The sequence below is a fragment of the Parasteatoda tepidariorum genome, chromosome 3 (genome assembly GCF_982258835.1).
Source record: "Parasteatoda tepidariorum strain Cologne lab strain chromosome 3, Ptep-v5.0, whole genome shotgun sequence".
Classification (NCBI taxonomy): Eukaryota; Metazoa; Arthropoda; class Arachnida; order Araneae; family Theridiidae; genus Parasteatoda; species Parasteatoda tepidariorum.
The window spans coordinates 43,574,644-43,590,106 of NC_141757.1; the positions used below are offsets into that span (position 1 = coordinate 43,574,644).

Sequence of the window (15,463 nt, forward strand, 5' to 3'; positions counted from 1 at the left end):
ACAAATATGTCTTTCTTTCTTGAGTTTATGATTATAATAACTATTTAACGTATTTTTCGGCGAATTTATTTTATATCGTTTTGTTGCTTTTTTTTTTGTTAAAAGAGAATTTTTTCATGTGAACTCTTTGTCAACGCATTTTAGGCTATTCTCCCCCCCCCAAATAATTTAGAAACTACATTACTTGATGTATTTTAAAATATTTTGTTGTATTCAACATTTAGAATTATTTGTTGTACTTAACTTTATTCTTAAACAGATAAGAATAGCTTTCTTTTATATCGTTTTGTGGCTTTTTTTCTTTTGCTGAAAAAGAAATTTTTTATTATAATTTAGAAATTAAAACTTTACTTTATGAAATTTAAAAAAAAAAAAAAAATTATTTTTTATTACACTGATATTCTAAATGGTAATTTAAAAGTTTCTTCTATAAGGATGCTGATATCTGTAGTGTTGCGTCATTGTGGTGCTTGCGCCGGAGCGGCGCTTACTGTAACTTCTTTTTTTAAAAAAAATGTCATTTTTATCGATGTGCGGCGCTTTTGCCGAAAAATACTGATAAAAAAATTAATCTTGAATATAAGCTTATTAAGTATCTGACTCTCACTTACAAACAAATAAAATAAACTGTGTTTTTAAGTTCCACCTCTGAAAATTTGATTTCAGGAAACTTTTGTGATCAATGATTTCTTGAAACATCTGAACCTTCGATCTACGGAAAATTCCGGATCACGGCTAGCGAAAAATCCGGATTTTTTCCGGAGCACAATCAGCACTGTTAGATTGTCATGAATTAAAACCCACTATAAGGGTGCCTTTTTTGTGGCAATGGCTCCAACAATGTCATCCTTTCAAAGAGCAACTGTCTTGTTATGACTAAATTACATTCGTTTGTTGGTCCTTTTATACTGTCTACAACAAGATTAAGCAGTGGATTGACTGCTGTGTCAATAAGTATTTAGGTCTACAGAGTAATTCTGAAATGTACTTCTGTTTCAACCTGACACAGATGACTTTTCAACATGCATTTAAACAGCAAAGTTCAGACTAAGTAATTCATACTTCTCAATAAAGAATGTTTTATACTGTACCATTGTTTTTATTTGTCAGTAATGTATAGAAAAAAAAACTGTATGGACTTACAGCTAGATGAGACTTAACCTACTTTCCTAAAAAAATAAGGCTTAACTTTTAAACCATGAGAAAATGATATAAAAAGTACCAATGGCTCTGCCATAAACATGAAATTTTTACCAATAAGTTATTTCAATAAAATATATCATAATGCCCAACAATTAAATAAATATAGAATATTTTCTGATTTCAAATCGTCAAAATTCATAGTAAAACATACATTCATTAATTGTTAGTAATATTTAAAAGAAAAACGCACATGAATACAATAAAGTATTACAGTACTCATTATAATAAAAATACAAAGGGATGTAAACAAATAGTAAAACATTGCAACACTAGTTGTGTATTTGCCTGGTACATAAAATAAGTATGAGTTCATCTCATAGTTGATATTATAAATGTACAAAAAATACAAAATTTTAAGTACTTATATACCCTGTATCATATAAAGAGTCTTGGTTTACCGCAAGACTTTGTGCATATTCAATACTTTTCTTCATTTCTTTCAATTCATTCATAGTGTCTAACAATTTCTAAAAATTAAAAAAAAATATATATATATATATATATATATATATATATATATATATATATATATATATATATATATATATATATATATATATACACTTGAAATTATGCCTTACACACAAATTTAAATAATAGCAAAAGAATTTATATTATTTAATTTAGCTTTTGGTTAATTAAAGGGTGCATAACACTTTACGAAAGATGTATGTAAAACTTGACAGTTAATGTGTACTGACATCAAAGTTGGAAAGAAAAAAAAACTTTTTTTTTTTTGGTTTAAACCAGTTTTTTTCTTTTTTTTGATTGATTGAAAACATAAAGTTAAATAACATGCTAATCCCCAAAATTAAAAATAATTCAACCATTAAAAGAATTGCAAAAGATTTATATTTTTAACTATTGATTAATATTTTGATAAAGAATACTAACAAAAAAATTCTTTTCCGCTCATAAATATGTGAACATGTTACAAAAATATAATAACTTAAAATCTTGAATGTTTATTACTTCTCCACTCAACAAGCAAATAAACAACATTTAATACCTAGATGTTTTTTTTTTTTTTTTAAATTGTGCATGCATATAAAAATTAGTTTACCCCCTTAATTGTAGTACATAAAAAAATGTGATTTGGAAATATTTACACTTATGTCCTTATTTAGCAAAATACAAATTGAATGATAGGGAAAAAATGAAAAAGAAATATTGACTGCATAAATATAAACATATAAAATAATAAAGGTAAGTTTTAGTACTAATGGTTTTAAAAATAAAGAATAAATTACTTTTTTTTTATCAATTATTTTAACATGATGGAGTTTACAATTTAACAATATTCCTATTGATGTATTACCACATTAAATAAATAAGAAAAAATATATATATACTTTACATTGAATATATAAATATTTTTTGTGAATTTAATATCTTCTTTTATCAGTTTTTTTTAAAAATATTTTTAAAAAGGCAATTTAAAAATTACAATAATGAATATAAATATACTGCATAGATACAATACAAATTTTTGTAAATACACTGGTGACAAAAAGAAATAATTTTTAAATTTAAACTGAAAAAATAACATTTAGCAAACACTTCATTCCGATTTATACTTTTGACTGTAGTGAACATAATGTATCTAACAAGTAAGTAATAATAAACTGTAAGAAATTTGAACTCTTTCAACAATTACTTATATAAATTTTAAAATTCTCCATAAGACTAATAAATAAATATTTTTTTTAAAAAGTAAACATGATAAATTTCAAACTTTCTGTTACTATATTAAATTTAATTTGTTTGACTTATTCAAATAATACTTCTTGTTAAACAATTGTAATGGTCATTTTTAGTTTTTTTAATTTTGTCAATTTTCTTCCACTGTCCTGAATCAGGCTAAATCAACGCCCACATATTCTGATTTACAAAGTATTGTAACATTATGAATGGCTGACCCCTGAATTCTTTCCCTTCTGGCATCCTGAGTCTCCCTCCAAAATTCTTAGAACTCCAAGCAGGTGTTGAAGGCGTAGAAAACTGGATTTTTAGAGAGGAGGAGATTCTTCAGAGAGAAGACGAAGAGCAGATATTGTGCCGTCTCGATTTAGAAAATAAGTATCTCATTATTATTAATATAGTGTTCGGTGGAAAGTGATTATAATTTTTCTTGAACTCTAGAGCTGTATATATAATTGTAATCTAGAAAATTCTATTAAAGAACTTATTTTAAATAAGAGAGGTAATTTTGTGGTAATTATTTAATGGTGGCAGCAGGGAGACGTGCTCACCGAACACAGTCAAAAAGGACACCTTGTTGTCCAGAGAACTTTCTTTAAAAATAACGGACATTAGTCCAGTTAAAACGTTCAGTGGAAATTGAAGGGACAACCTGTCTATGGGCTGTAGCTGAAGTAAACCCATAGGTGGAAACCCATAACTGAATCCATAAGCTAATGGTCTGAAGTCTGTAGATGAAGTGCTAATTTGACATTAAGGACAGATACGAGTTCATGAAAGACTAATTAGAGGACAATCTTGATCTAACCAATAGAGAATAAGGTAAGCTTAATTATCTTCTAAAGGCCATTAAATTATTTGCAAGTTTAGTTTTAAATTCATTAAAACTATTTTAATGCCTGTTAAATTTTTTGTAAAAATTAATAAGGCAAATGTGTATATTTATTCTGATGAATAGTATAAAAATATTGCAAAACCAACCAAATTATATACAAAAAAAAAAAAACTAAATATGCTAATTTTAAATTATTCAAAATTAACCAAAATGGGTGATGTCACACTTCTTGATATCATACCCCATCCTTACCCTCCAGGCATGACATCATTTATGGATGGCACCTCAGCAAATAATATAAGAAAGATTAGTAGTCACTAAAATATTACTTACTTTCTGTATAGATTTCATTTGTCCAGTAGTATTTTCAAGTTTTTCAGGAGATAACTTGTCCACTGGGAAAGACTCTCTTGATACTAAAGGAAGATTGACCTTATGTATGACGGTTGCTTTTTTCTATGGGGGAAAAAACACATAACTTAAATGCCATGTTACACAATTTATAATTAATTGATTTACAATTTTCCTAACTAACCACTAAATAAATATAAAACGAAAAAGCTGAGAAGTGTGATAAATTTAACAATCAAAAATGAATGCATTTTGGTAAGTAATCAGCAAAAAAATTAAAAAAAGAATTTAAGATAAAGTGGTGAAAAACATGACCATAACAGTGAAAAGAGCAATTAGGACATACATCATTTGATCAAGAATACATTTGTAAATTAAACTATTGAATAGAATGGTTATAATATAAAACAAAAGTCTTTAAAATCTTAAATCACACTATTAAGTAATAAGTATATTTATGAAAATGTACATAATGGAAAAATGTCAAGAAAAATTATGTAATCGTATGAATTTAAAAAGACATTTCTCAGGAAGTAACAAAACTATTGAATTGTCATACAAGTAATACAAAAATGATATAATTATAAGCCCCGTTTTCCACTTACAATTGTTCAAAAATATCTTTCTTTTAATTTTAAAAAAAAAGTAGCACAATTTGTATTGTATATAAAAGTGGGAAATTTTGAAGTCTCAAAAATTTATAAGGAAAGCCTACACTCCTTAATTACTAAATGGATAATTTATTCACAGGCTAAGGGGGAAAAAAAACATTGATTCTTAGTTTTTTGGTTTTACAACATTTGTACAGAGTAATTAAATAAAATATTACATAAAATCAGAGTTGGCAAGTTTTTGACACATGACGGTTTTTACCGGTTATTACCATGGTTTTTACCGTCATGTCAAAAACCCATAGTTTTGGTAAAACTGTATTTTTATTTGAGTTTAACTGCTTATAATTCAAAATTAATTCATTTTTGGGCAATAAAATTAGAAAAAAAGTTGTTAAAAGATATTTAAGAACAGATTCTTGCATTTTCCCAACATGATTATATCAAAACATACTATTTGAAGTAAAATATTAGTATACTAAACAAAATTTTCAACATTTTTAAGCATCATTTTGTTTGGCATATTACATTACTGAAGAATGTCCAGATTGATTACTTTCATTCATAAAATCTTGCTTTGAGAAACACATGTACATATAATAAGAAAGCCTCATAAAATAAACTTTTCGTACCATTTTTGTTTTCAATACTTTACACAGAAATGAGACATGAAAAAGGCCGGGAAATTCTTTTACAGATTCTTGCAACATTGCAATAACCTTTTGTTATCATTATCCTCAATGACAGGCTTCCTTGGAACTAGACTGGTGGTCTTCCATTGAAAGAATCTTTTCGAATTTTGGACTTATCCATACTAATCTCAGAAATCGACTGGGCAATGAAAAATGCGCAAAATTTGTCACTTGCTATCGTATGCTTCGGCACAGTGACCCCGACTACTGAACATGTAATTTTGTTTGTAATTAAGTTTTGTTTAATGTGCTTTTTCAACTGAATAAAAGCTTTTAACTTGACAAAATAACAGTAATTCTTGACTTAGAGTTTGTTAGTAGTTACAAGTTTTGAAAGTTTTGTTTAGCTTATTTCTAATATTTAAGAAATGCCAAATTTTAAATTCTTCTTTTTAGTTCTTGAATTTATTAATAGTTCCAAGCTTTTTTGTTTGTTTGTTTATTTCTAACAATTAAGAAGTGCAAAATTTTGAATCCTTTGCAAATCAAGCTATAATAATAAAAGTAAGTAGCACTATTTTCAATAACAGGGTGCGTAGTCAAATCTTTTAACAAAAAATAAGCACATTTTAAGTACTTTTTAAGCACTCAAAAATACTTTTAAGCACTATATACATTAACAAGACACAAAATAATTTTCAGACTTCACATGATCGTGATAAAATAACTAGTTTCTGACAAAGAATTCCTTTTTTGATTATATTAGCCATTATAAAATGATCCAGAGATTTTTTGGTTCAATATCAGAGGTTGGAAAATGAAGTCTGAAATAGAGAATATCTTGCAAAATGCAGCAGAGTTGCACATGACAGTGCAATAATCTCACGGAACCCAGTTCAGTGGACGCACATGCGGACTCGCAAGTACTTCATCAAACATGTAAAATGATTGGCACTTTCATACTCTAACTGACGGTATGCCGAAATAGATCACGGTTGAATAAATTGTGAAAACGTTGAATAGAACAATGTGAAAAGCACGCTTTTGCATAATACATGGCGGAAATCGACATAGTAAAGAAAAAATATATTTTCAAAAAGGGAAAAATAAGCACTTTTTAAAAACACCCAATGAAAAAAGCACCTTCAAGGGTTTTTAAAAAACTAAAATCGGAAATAAGCACCTTTAAGCACTTTTTAAAAACGCTACACACCATGAATAAGTATATTACAATATTTCTGTATGAATGTATATCCTTCTATAAGAATACATGTGTATAGTTGCAAAATCAATAGCAATCATCTACAACATTCATTTATAAAGGCAATTATGTTAAAATAATATATTGTCCACTATATGCCATAAATTAAAGAAAACAGTAGGTTTTTGACGGTTTTTACCGGTAAAAAACACGGTTTTTACCACTGTTATGTCAAAAACCAGTTTTTGACGGCAAAAACCCAACACTGCATAAAAACTATTATATTAATTATTTGTACATACATAATACTATGACATAAATCATAGTAACAATCCATCATTATAAACATCTTAATTCTAACATTATTAATATAGCTAACTAAAAAAATCACATACTTTAGGTACTACAATAATGACTCTTATACACACTTTATTCAAAGTAATAAAAATTCAAGTTTGAATGTAACGCTTAATGGCACAAGGACATACTGCACTAGACAAAAATACAAGCTATAAGAAACACACTTAATATCTGCTATTTGTATTTAGTGCTGATTTTTGCATTAAACAAGCGTAGATTTTTTTTTTTTTTTTGTTGGTGAAAAGAAAATTGAATGAAAGTATATTAAATTTAACTTTTTAACACGATGACTGCCGCATCACCCATAGTCGGGTAACAGCAAAGTTTTTGATCGGGCCATGTCACCTGTATTGGGGTGACACTTATTTGACTACTTGCGAAGGATATTCGTATGTATTTAAAATTATATTTCACAGGAAGTAACAAGACTATTGAATTGTCATACAAGTTACACAAAAATGATTTATTAAAAAAATTATTGTGAGCCTCATAAAAGTTTTCTTGTTCACAGCTATTTGACTCTCTAAGAAATAAGTTTTCCATTTTTCTTTTCAAAATTTCAAAGAATTAGGGTAAAGATTTTAAGTTATATTTCCCTTTACTAATCAACGATTCAAACTGATCGTGTAAAGTGGCGAATTTATATAATAATATAAACTTGCCACTTTATAAATGGTAAAAACAATGGTAAATACCGGTCAAAAACATACATGGTAAATACCATGCCAACCCTGGCTCAACTTTGTAATAATCAATATACAGGGGTCTACCGAGGAAAAATTTACGATTCAACTTTAGGAAAAACGGTTGTTTCACAAAATACTTAATCTTAAAATTTTATTTTTGTATCCCATAAGAAACGATAAATCCATTTTCTGTGATTTTTTAATATAATTTTTAATTCACACAAATTATGTATAAATTTTCACAAAATAGGTACCTCTCAGAAAAAACTAGACAGACCCCTGATCTAAACTCACACACAAAAAGTAAAAAGCAATGTTTAATTCTCTAAACTCGAAAGAAAAAATATTGAGAAACAGGTTTGGTTTTCTTAAAATAGAGGTGCACAACCTATGGCCTGAGGGCCACATGCAGCAAGCAGACTGTTGACGTGTGACCTGCGGTAGCTTTAGAACACAATATAAAAAAATTTAATTTGGTTTTTGTTTAAACATTATAAATTTTCTTTTATTAAATATTTAATTCAATTTTATATTACTTTATAAAATGCGTACTTTTTTGCACTTTCATTCCATAAGCTTCTTTTTAGTTAGAATTTACATCCCCTCCCCCCAAATATTTGATAAATTAATTATTGTGAAAAATGGAAAAAGTTATTTAAAAAATATATCAGTTTTTTAGTTTTAAACTCAAATAATTAAAAGTATTTAGTATTCTGCAAATATGTTAAGTTTACTGATGAAAATATTTGATTTTACTAATGTTTAGATAAAAAGTATCATGTTTGTCGCTAACATGACTAAATATGGTATCGGTCTTTCGCTAATCTACATGCAGCGCAAGCGGCCCTTTACTCAAAAAAGTTGTGCACTCCTATCTTAAAATGAAATTTTTTTGATAATTTTATTTCTCACCACATTGTGACACTCATGATGCAGCCTCATTTTATAAATCCTGGAGTATTCTTTAGGAAAACGTTTCCTTTTCGCACATACATCCTGAACTTTTTTGCTAAGATTAGACAGAAGAGCTTCTTTAGTTTCATTAGTTAAGACTTCACTATCTGCTACAGAAAGCAAGTTCTTGTCCCCAACATAGGGTAAACAATTGACGGTAACATTTTCTTGAATAGTATCTTTAAATATCTGAAAATAAAATTATCAATGACTTACAGGTAGAGCACAATAAGTAGTATTTTTGAAATTAATTTTTAAAAAATTTAATAAAGCTAATTTCTATATCTACTAAGGATGTAATGAATAGTAATCAGGCTGAGAATTCAGCGGTCGAAAAGCAACATTTTTTTTTTAAAAAAAAATCATTTTTAAATTTTTTATAGTAAATAAATTTAATTATTATTGAAAAATAATCAAACCATAGCTATATTATACTATTATAGATATGTTAAAAAAAATTAAATATTCTTGATACATTGATACATACAGTACATTATATCAAGATCTCTGTAGGTTTGGAAAATAGACCAAACAAAAATCAAAATGTACTTCATTCAAAAAAATAATAATAATATTAGATAATATTTAATTCAGTGCTGTTTTCATTTAATCAATTTAAAACAAAAAATCCATAATTATCAAAAGAAATATCAAAAGAAAATTTTAAGGCTGAACATCTCGGTTTTCTAATAAATTTATTTTTAAGAAAAAAGAATAGAGTGCAATAGGAACACTCTTAAAAAATTCCATGACATAGCAAAAATGTTGATAAAAATAATGTCAATATTTATAAAAGAAAAATGTAAGGCTGAAAATCCAAATTTAACTTTATCACAAGACAGTATTTTTAGAAAAAAGCGCAGATTAAAGAATAAAATCTATTGGAAACGCTTTAAAAAATCAAATTTCAAAACGAAAATACTGAAAAAAAGAAAGAATAGTCAAATAAATTCTTAGTTCTAAAAAACGTAACTTTAACATTGACCGGTTATCTACATACAGGAGAAAAGTGACAATAAAAGAATAAAATTAATCAGAAACACTCAGTTAAAATGCTGCATTAAAATAAAAAACAAAAAAAGCAATTGTTCTCAATTTTTGAAACAAATGTGGAAAAAAAATTGACATTGACTTAATGAATATAGCTTTAAAACAGGGTTGGCAAGGTTTAGGACAGAATGGATTAACCCACGGTTTAAACCGTCCTGTCCAAAACCCTTTTACTCAAATTATGTTACAATTTTATCTGAACAATATTTAAAAGGTAAAATAAACACAGAACTTATAACATATTGATAATTAAATCTACTAGAGAATATTTGTTTTTAAAAGTATTATGATTTATTAATATTGTTTGACTCTTCAATTTAAACATTAAACAAAGGATTATTAATCAGTAATCAAGTTCAATTGGTCCTCTCATTCAAGTACTTAACTGAAGTTTGACCTTGCCATACAAGTTAAGTTATTAGGGACTAAGTGCTTGGTTAGTCATAAACAGGTTTATTTATCTATAGTTCTATTCAAGAATACTTTTATTTCATTCATGTTCGATTCTTTTAGCATTAGAATAGTGGTGATACATCACCAGTGTCAGTAACTGAAATTGATGTTATGCCCTTCAAAACTGCTAATACATTTTTCGGTTATTTTGTATTTTCAATTTAAACTAATATATTTATATTTAAAAACATTTTTTTTTAAATAATTGTCTTTTTTATCATCTTGTGATGCAGAAATTATAAAAAATTTTTAAAAAATTATTATTACTTTTCAATATTGCATTATTTATCCTTATGCAAAAATATCATTTATCAGTATAAAAGCATATTTATATTTAAAGGATTAGGTATTCACTTTTGTCACTGAATGAATTGTGGAGATTCAAAAATTATAAACCTTTTCCTATTATATTATATTGTTTTCCTTTAATAAGTTAAATTGTATGAAAAATATCAAATATTTATTGATAGATGTAATTATTATGTGTATAATGGTTTAATTCTGACAGATAAACAGGCTGTACTCAGCAGATGGAGTGAACATTTCCAAGAAATGTTCAGTAAACATGATCAATCCTATTGCTCTGGGAGCGTTTTTGAAAATCAGAATAATGAAGATATACCTCCACCTGAACTGGGCGAGATTGATATTGCTATTAAAAAGTTAAAAAACAACAAAGCAACTGGGCACGACAGGATAGCAGCTGAGCTGTTAAAATGTCATGGTCCAGTATTTCTAAAACTAATTTATAATCTTATTACTGATATTTGGAATGCTGAAATTTTACCTTCTGACTGGAACACTGCCATTATGTGCCCAATATATAAAAAAGGTGATACCATGGTTTGTTCTAACTACAGAGGTATAAGTTTGCTTTCTACTACCTACAAAATCTTGTCAAACATTTTATTTGAGAGACTTATACAATATATAGACCCTCAAATTGGAAACTACCAATGTGGTTTTCGCAAGGGAAAATCTACTAAAGATCAAATATTTGCACTTAGACAAATTTTAGAGAAGACCAGGGAATTTGGTATTACCACACATCATCTCTTTATTGATTTCAAAGAAGCCTTTGACAGTATTAATAGAAATCGCTTGTATGAAGCCCTGGTTGAATTTCAAGTACCACCAAAACTAATTAGACTTGTAGAAGCAAGCATGTCAAACACCGTATGCAGAGTCAAACTTTTGGGATCTTTATCTGAAGAAATTAAAGTAAACAATGGAGTCAGACAGGGAGACTCCTTATCCTGTCTTCTTTTTAATGTTGCTCTAGAAAAAGTTATAAGAGATGCTGAAATCAATATCAGAGGCAACATATTTTCAAAATCTATTCAAATATTGGCGTATGCGGATGATTTAGACATCATTGCACGAACTGTTCCTGCATTAAAAGAAGCTTTCCTTTCTTTGGAGCTTGCTGCTAGGGATATGGGACTAATCATCAATACCGATAAGACCAAATACATGCCTGTACTTGCTAAATTAAATTCTAGTGAATCCTATCTGGAGATTGGTTCCCACAGGTTTCAGACTGTTCAGAATTTTACTTACCTTGGTTCAATTGTTACTGCCGACAATAACATAGACAATGAGATTCGGAGTCGTCTAATTTGTTCAAATAAGGCTTTTTATGGTTTAAAACGTTTTTTCAAATCATCTCTTTTATCAAAAAATACAAAACTTCTACTCTATAAAACATTAATTAGGCCAATACTTACCTATGGCTCTGAGACCTGGAACCTAACTCTAGCTGGTGAAAATAAAATTGCCATTTTTGAGAGAAAAGTTTTGAGGGCCATCCTTGGTGGGATAAAAATAAATAATTCCTGGAGAAGACGATACAATACTGAACTGTATAAAATCTACAGAGAGCCAGATATTGTGAAATTCATTAAAATAAATCGAATGAACTGGGCAGCTCACATTTTCAGAAGGAATGATGACTCAAATTTAAAGAAAATCCTATTACACAAACCCCTAACGAACAGGAAAAGAGGTAGACCCAGGCTGAGATGGCTAGATTTAGTTGAGACTGATTTCCTTACTCTAAAGGAGAAAAACTGGCGAACAAGTGTCAAAAGTAGAGAGAAGTGGATTCGAATTCAAAGGAAGGCACTGGCCCACCCTGGGCTGTCTAGCCAAATATGATGATGATAATGGTTACACATATAGAATTTTTACCTTTTACCAAAGTTCAAGATTTTGGACAGTTTCAGACAGTGAAACCGATGTGTCCTGTCCATAACCAGTTTAGGACGTCCAAAACCCCAACCCTGCATTGACTGGAGAAAAGTGACAATAAAAGAATAAAATTTATCAGATTCACTCTGTTAAAATGTTGCATTAAAATAAAAACAAAAAAAGCAATTGTTCTCAATTTTTGAAACAAATGTGGAAAAAAAACATTGACTTACATGAATATTACTTTAAAAGAGTAGCGTATGCGGTTCAGCATAGGGTAATTTAGTTTCAATTGATTATTTCGTTTTACCAGTTGTCTTTCAAGAGATGAACTTGCAAGCAGTATACAAGCACATGAATTTTAGAACTCATTTAAATGATATTTTAGAATTTAAGCCTCATGCTTTTGTCACTGCTCTATACGAATTTTTAATTTATTTTTTTTCTTGCAGCTGCTTTGTATATTAGTCACTGCTTAATATGACATTTTAGTCATATTTGTGTCAATATTAATTCTAAATTTTTTACAATTTTATTCTTTATAATATATTCTTTGAAATAAACATTTCAGTGTTTAAAGAAACATAATCTTAGTCAACTACTTCTAAAATATGATAGAAAATTTGCATTTTTAAGTATATTTTTAGTTAACACTCATTTTTGATGTCTCAACATATCGCCAAAAAAATATTAGATGTTTTCCTGAGGTGGCTCTGAGTAATCCCTTTTTCAGTGATCTTTTTCAAAATTTTACTACTTGATTTGTTTATGTATTTCTAACAATACAAAAACACAAATGCATAATAAATATATGGGATAAAGAAAGATCCTAATTCGGTAAAATAATTATGTACTGCATAAATAATCAAGTAAACATTAAGATAAATCATGGTTATACTCTAGCAAAAATTTTACCTTTGCCCCAGTTGGATTCAAAATGGGTCCTATAAGAACCAATATTGGGATGTCTAGACTTCTTAATATTGGTTCTATATAGATAAAATATCAGCCTATATAGGCTGAATAATGAATACAAATTATTGGGAGAATCTAACAATTATATATAGGGCTGATATTGGTTGTAAAGTGGCTGTAGAATATCGGGTGAATCAGACAATTCTATATAGAGCCAATATCGGAAAATAACGGCCTTTTGAACCTTTATTGAGCCAAGATTCCTGAATATTATTAGTCTAGAATATAAGTCTTGAATATTAGAAGTCTAGACTTCTTAATATTGGTCCTATATAGATAAAATATCAGCCTATATGGAGCCAACATAGGCTGAATAATGAATACAAATTATTGGGAGAATCTAACAAATATATATTAGTGATGTAACGAATAGTGATGGGGCCGAATATTCGGCCAAATTTTAGGCCCAATACCGAATATTCGGTGGCCGAATACTTACTTTTTAAAAATTTCTCTTTTTATTGTAATTAAAGTAATTTTCAAATTTTAAATTAAAAATGAAATAAACATTAACGAAATTGCTTTTTTAATCTTTGTATATTTAAAAAAATTTTAACAACTTGATTTATTTTTTGTAATAATTTAAATATCTTGATGCCAATAACAAGGCAATATGGCTTTTATAAATCTAAATAATTAATAATAGCATATTTTAGTTATAGTTATACTTGTGATTTTTATGCTGCTTTATTTAAGATAAGAATTCATTACTTACTACTGTTAAATGCACTCTTAACTTTCTTTTTTGTCAGAAAAATTATTAAAACTCAGAAAATTAAGAACTTTTTAAAAAGTTTCACTTTTGAAATTTTAATTTCGTAATTAAATAATTTTCAAATTTTAAATTAAAAATGAAATAAATATTAACAAATTTGCTTTTTTAAACTTTCTATATTTTAAAAAAAAATTAACAACTTGATGTATTTTTTGTAATATTTTAAATATCTTGATGCCAACAATAAGGCATTCACAAATCTAAATAATTAATAATAGCAGCATAATTAATAATAGCATATACTTCATTATTCAGCCGAATAACTTCAGTATTCGGTTAGGCCGAATATTCCGTAAAAGGGCCGAATACCGAATAGTGGCAGAATATTCGTTACATCCCTAATATATATGGGGCTGATATTGGTTGTAAAGTGGCTGTAGAATATCGGGTGAATCGAACAATTTTATATAATACCAATATCGGAAAATAACGGCCTTTTGAACCTTTATTGAGCCAAGATTCCTGAATATTGGCCCAATGAAGACCCAAGTTATTTTGCTGCTAGGGTAACTTGATAAACATAAGTTTGTCATGAAATGATGACAACAATACTATTATCGCTAAGCAAATTTTAAAAGTGTTAACTTATTTTATAACGATCTTCAAAGCGCCATACTTCAAAACCTCGAGACGTAAATTGAGATAGCTCCTCTCCTAAATCCAGAGAACTAGCAAATTGTGTAAAATGAGATGTCACAGTTTGGGTGATTAAGTCTAAACTTCGACTATTAGAGCAAGCAATCCTGTAGTCATCCTCTTTCGTATATTCCTGGTTGTCAGAACTACTAACAGGGGAAAGATTACCCTCATTATCAGAAGAAGTCGAAGATTTTGTATAACTATTAGTTGCCAACTCATCCATTTCACACAATCAATATATACAATTTCTAGAATAAATTAGGAAAGTTATTTAAAAACCATAACGTATTTTAAAAGTTTCATACTCGTTGAAAAGTTTTTAAGAATCAAAACAAAATTTTTTTGACAACCGCGGCAAAATTTTAGGACAACGGTTACAGTGAATGATTTAATTCAAAGAAAACATTTTATCATCTCCTGAACGGCCATTTTCACTGGATGCAGTTCATACTTTCGATCTGATTGCTGATAAGAGCCAGATTGGTGAAATATATTTCCCGCGAAAAATTTACGAATCAGATTCTCCAATCGCGATTGGAGATGAGATAATTGATTGCAGTGAGAATGCTCTCTCAAGGAACGTTTTTTGACTTCACGGAGTTGTTGTTGTTATTGTTAATTTACGCCGCACTAGAGCTGCACAATGAGCTATTGGCGACGGTCTGGGAAACATCCCTGAGGATAATCCGAAGACATGCCATCACAATTTTGATCCTCTGTGGAGGGGATGGCACCCCCGCTTCGGTAGTCCGACGACCTGCGCTTGAAGTCGAGCACTTTACGGTAGCACAGTTTAACGAGGACCAATACCGCACACCCTCGGTCCCTACGCAGACTGATCCAAGTG

At 28.6% G+C, this 15,463-nt stretch overlaps 1 protein-coding gene across 1 annotated transcript; it reads right to left on the reverse strand.

Annotated features, from left to right (window-relative positions):
- Nucleotides 1-293: 293 nt before the first annotated feature.
- On the reverse strand, nt 294-14,997 carry LOC107441559 (uncharacterized). The gene is made up of 4 exons (XM_016054867.4): nt 14,594-14,997; nt 8,493-8,723; nt 4,073-4,195; nt 294-1,670 (listed from the first exon to the last, which is right to left on the reverse strand). Exons 1-4 carry the CDS (start codon nt 14,837-14,839, stop codon nt 1,557-1,559), a joined length of 714 nt encoding a protein of 237 aa, XP_015910353.2. The 5' UTR covers nt 14,840-14,997; the 3' UTR covers nt 294-1,556.
- Nucleotides 14,998-15,463: the final 466 nt, after the last annotated feature.

What these genes read in the sequence shown, in the direction of transcription:
- LOC107441559 (XM_016054867.4), bottom strand. Translation starts at nt 14,839, where the DNA reads ATGGATGAGTTGGCAACTAATAGTTATACAAAATCTTCGACTTCTTCT. An exon ending in TTACGTCTCGAGGTTTTGAA is followed by an intron (nt 8,724 to 14,593) that starts GTATGGCGCTTT and finishes TTTTATTTTCAG; the next exon opens with ATATTTAAAGATACTATTCA. An exon ending in ATCATGAGTGTCACAATGTG is followed by an intron (nt 4,196 to 8,492) that starts GTGAGAAATAAA and finishes TTTCCCCCATAG; the next exon opens with AAAAAAGCAACCGTCATACA.